This window comes from Ctenocephalides felis, unplaced genomic scaffold (assembly GCF_003426905.1).
Source record: "Ctenocephalides felis isolate EL2017-DRISC unplaced genomic scaffold, ASM342690v1 CF-g0.4_SCAFFOLD_01170, whole genome shotgun sequence".
In the NCBI taxonomy this organism is placed as follows: domain Eukaryota; kingdom Metazoa; phylum Arthropoda; class Insecta; order Siphonaptera; family Pulicidae; genus Ctenocephalides; species Ctenocephalides felis.
Window position 1 is genome coordinate 4,878,140 of NW_020537324.1, and position 3,637 is coordinate 4,881,776.

The 3,637-nt window shown below is 35.7% G+C and overlaps 2 protein-coding genes across 2 annotated transcripts in view; both read right to left on the reverse strand.

Annotated features, from left to right (window-relative positions):
* Positions 1–244: 244 nt before the first annotated feature.
* On the reverse strand, positions 245–1,622 carry LOC113366757 (fork head domain transcription factor slp2-like). Its single transcript, XM_026608413.1, has one exon. It carries the CDS (start codon positions 1,513–1,515, stop codon positions 403–405), a length of 1,113 nt encoding a protein of 370 aa, XP_026464198.1. The 5' UTR covers positions 1,516–1,622; the 3' UTR covers positions 245–402.
* A 1,143-nt stretch (positions 1,623–2,765) lies between these two features.
* The window catches only part of LOC113366070 (nesprin-1-like), a 21,121-nt gene continuing 20,249 nt past the window's right edge, over positions 2,766–3,637 (reverse strand). The window contains exons 9-10 of the mRNA XM_026607622.1: positions 3,225–3,298; positions 2,766–2,791 (exon numbers count right to left, since the gene is read on the reverse strand). Coding sequence (XP_026463407.1) covers positions 2,766–2,791; positions 3,225–3,298 — 100 coding nt within the window. The remainder of the gene's footprint in view (positions 2,792–3,224; positions 3,299–3,637) is intronic.

The window sequence follows — 3,637 nt, forward strand, 5'->3', positions numbered from 1 at the left end:
ATAATTTTCAATCTCTTTAAATTATTTATATATAATTAATTTTTGATTCAGCTATACATATTTACAATTTTATGTACAATTAGATTTTTACATTTATTATTATTTACAATGTGATTTTATTTACATTTGAGAATAAATAAAGTAGTGCATTGCACAGATGCACCATGCAATATTATTTACAAGATTTTAACAAACTGATATGTCTTGTTCACACATTTACAAATAAAAATATTTGCAGGTTGCATACAAAATCAAATATTTGGAATCGTAAAAACATGCTACATTGAGGCACACATATGATGATACTTCTATAATGTTTATCTAATAAAAATATCATGATCACAGTCAAAGAAAACTAAAATATCAGTACGATCACACAGCTTGACAAATATCGTCCAGATTTCAACTATGCCGCGTCACAACAGTAATCGGCTTGAACATTTGATGTGGCGGCGGGTTGGAGGCATGTGGAGGCGAAATTGGTCCGCCAACTGGAGAGTTCGGCAACAAACCAGCGGTAAGTTGCAATTGCTGCTGCAGCAATAGCCTTTGGTAGAAATCTTGATATTGCGGGTGTGCTCCTACTGGTAACATTTGTTGCCTCACAGGTTGTTCAGCTAACAATCGCTCCATGCTGAATCCATGATTTGCTGCTGGAGGCATAGCGGCGGGATTTGGAGGCATATGCGTTTGTGGTGGTACCATCGGATTTTTCGGTAAAACCATTGGTAGATATGGGTTATACCTCGAATACACTGAAGCTAATAAAGCGGGATGACTGTACATGTACGCTGGATGTGCGTACGGTGAATATCCTGGCATGTGTCCCGCCGGCGATAAAACCAGCGATCTTTTGAAAGCTGCCAATCGACTTCTGCTTGCGGCAGTTGAACGTCTGCGCAATTTACCGGTGCTTCCTCCAATGAATACATCTTCGGATGATGGGTCCAACATCCAGTAGTTGCCTTTGCCGGGATCATCGTAATGTCTTGGTACTTTCACAAAACATTTGTTCAAAGACAAATTATGTCTTATCGAATTCTGCCAACCTTGCTTGTTGTCACGATAATACGGAAAATTTCGCATAATATACTCATAGATTCCATTTAAAGTCAATCGTTTTTCTTGCGATTGTCGGATTGCCATCATAATTAAAGCATTATAACTGTAAGGTGGTTTTTCATTGCCTTTTGTCGCGGCAGGTTTGCCGTCGGTGGTTGTGTTGTTTTCGCTTTCGTCGTTTGTGCGGGATGAACTGCAATCAAGTGGCGAAGCACCACCAGTCACATCCAGATCAGATTCATTATCGGACAAATCTTCACACTTAAATATTGAAGCCGATGAACTGACGGGACTCGAACTATCACGTACGGTCTCCGGTAATATGGAACTAATGCTAAAGCTTGATTTGAAATCCATATCGCGTCTGGGCGCATTCACCGTCACTGGATGGTTAACACAACTCTCAGCGTTCACCATCGTTGTTTCTTCTTCAGTTTTAATAATGCACGACATATATAAAACAGTTCAAGTACAAAATCTACACACAATACTCCCGACCAATCAATAATCCAAAAACAAATTCACCGCTAACGTAATAACACTTAAGACGACATGCTCGCTTCGATAGATAAAGTAGAACTAACTTGATTTACGCCAGTCCGCAGCGCATTTATAGTTTCCGTGAAAGTAACGCCTCCTGCGCCGACTGCGATACAAAAAAGCACCGAGCCAACCGTAGACGGCGAGGTGTGGCCTACGCTGAGGCTACGTCCTGCTCATACGGTCGAACCGGCTACGAGCGCGAGAGAGCAGGCCTATGGGCCGGTTTTGTTTGGATGTTTATATCAAACAAACAAGCTGCGCAGTGTAAATGTTTGCCGATGTACATCGTAAATACTAAACGAGAGAAAGAGCTCGATGCCATAGCGATGCTGCGAGCAGAACAAAGCTCGATACAGGCATTCTGCTACACATATTTTTCGACTGAAGGATTTGTATTTTCATATGTTGGTACAATAATACATACAATTCGTTGCGCGCGTTTTCCTCCGATCCAGGGTGCGTCAGAGGGGTTGCGTTTCATACGCGCTAAATAGGGGAGGGATCCTGCCAAATCGGAATAATAAACGCACCGGTGCGGTGGCCGATACACATGTGTGTACATTACAGATCGCGTGGAAAAAAATAACATTTATAAATATTTGTGCTTTGTTATGGTATGATTTATGCTCTATCCTAGGGTGTGGCGCTCACACATTTCTCGCTTAATGGCGTCTGATAATGCGCGAATTTATTCAAATTTGTATTATTTGTTTGCGCGGTTAATCGGCCATTTGCTAACTGGAGTGATCGTGACTAAATGGCGGCGTGTTCGTCGCACGGGATCATTTGTTAATGGATTTTAGATGCTAAATAATGTCTTTATAGAGAACGGGTTGCTTGATTTATCATTAGGACCCTTTTGCGTTAACGTATATGTAAATATCTGTCGTCTATCAAGAGTAATAAATTATATTCATCTCACAAAAATACTACAAGAATCTGACCACGAAAACTGTAGATCATTGAGAAATCATCAGAAAATCCAAAATTCATGAAAAACCAACTTAGGGTGTATTCTGACCTAAAATTTTAATTTTATTTTGATATTTTCAAAGTTCATTTACTCTAGAATATGTGTACAAGAAAATATTTCAAAATTTTAAATATTTTTGGAGATATAGCTGTTCAAATGATAATTTTTTTCTTTTTCAGTGTTAATTTTATGAGTCCCTCACTTCACCACCTTCTACAATTAAAATTATATAGCTATTTTTATTATTTTTATTTTTTTATTACCTTTCAAACTTCGCAAAATATTCATGCCCTTAGACTAGAATATACCCTAATGTAAATAAAATTAGAACATTTTGCAGCATAGTTAATTTACACATATGATTATTTAACAAAATTCTAAATAATTTCAAATTTTCTATTAAAAATAATCATAAATGATAAGCTTATTTGTTCAAATAAATACTATTTTCCCGCTATTTTATATTATACCTGAATCAATCGCCACATTAATATAAATAAAATATATAAAATTTTGCAACATAGTGAATTTACCTATATGATTATTTGATTTTAAATATTTGCAAATTTTCTATTAAAATCATTAATAATAATCAGGGCTTTGTTGTTCGAATGCCTATTATTTGCCTGGTACCTTATTATTATACCTGAATCATCAATCGTAGTAAATATTATACCTATAACAATAGGTACCGTTAATTTAAGGACATTGTGCCGAACCCTAAATTTTGAAAAATAAGTTAAAAATACAAAAACAAAAAACTTAAACTAAATTATTAAAATTATTTTGATAAATTATATTTTTAAAAATAAATACTATATTTAACAAAAAAACTGTTATATTACAAATACGATACATTCTTCAACGAATTTTAGTATATTTTAGAAAAATCTAACTATGTTCGGTTTAAGCAATTTTTCACAGAGATAATATTTGTGTTGTAAATTTCAAAACTCGTCCTCAGTGTTTACTTTAAAGATGACCAAAGGGGAAAAAACCGTTCGAAAATAATTCCCCAAATTAAATTAACTCGATATCGGATCTTGCATACATTCGCAA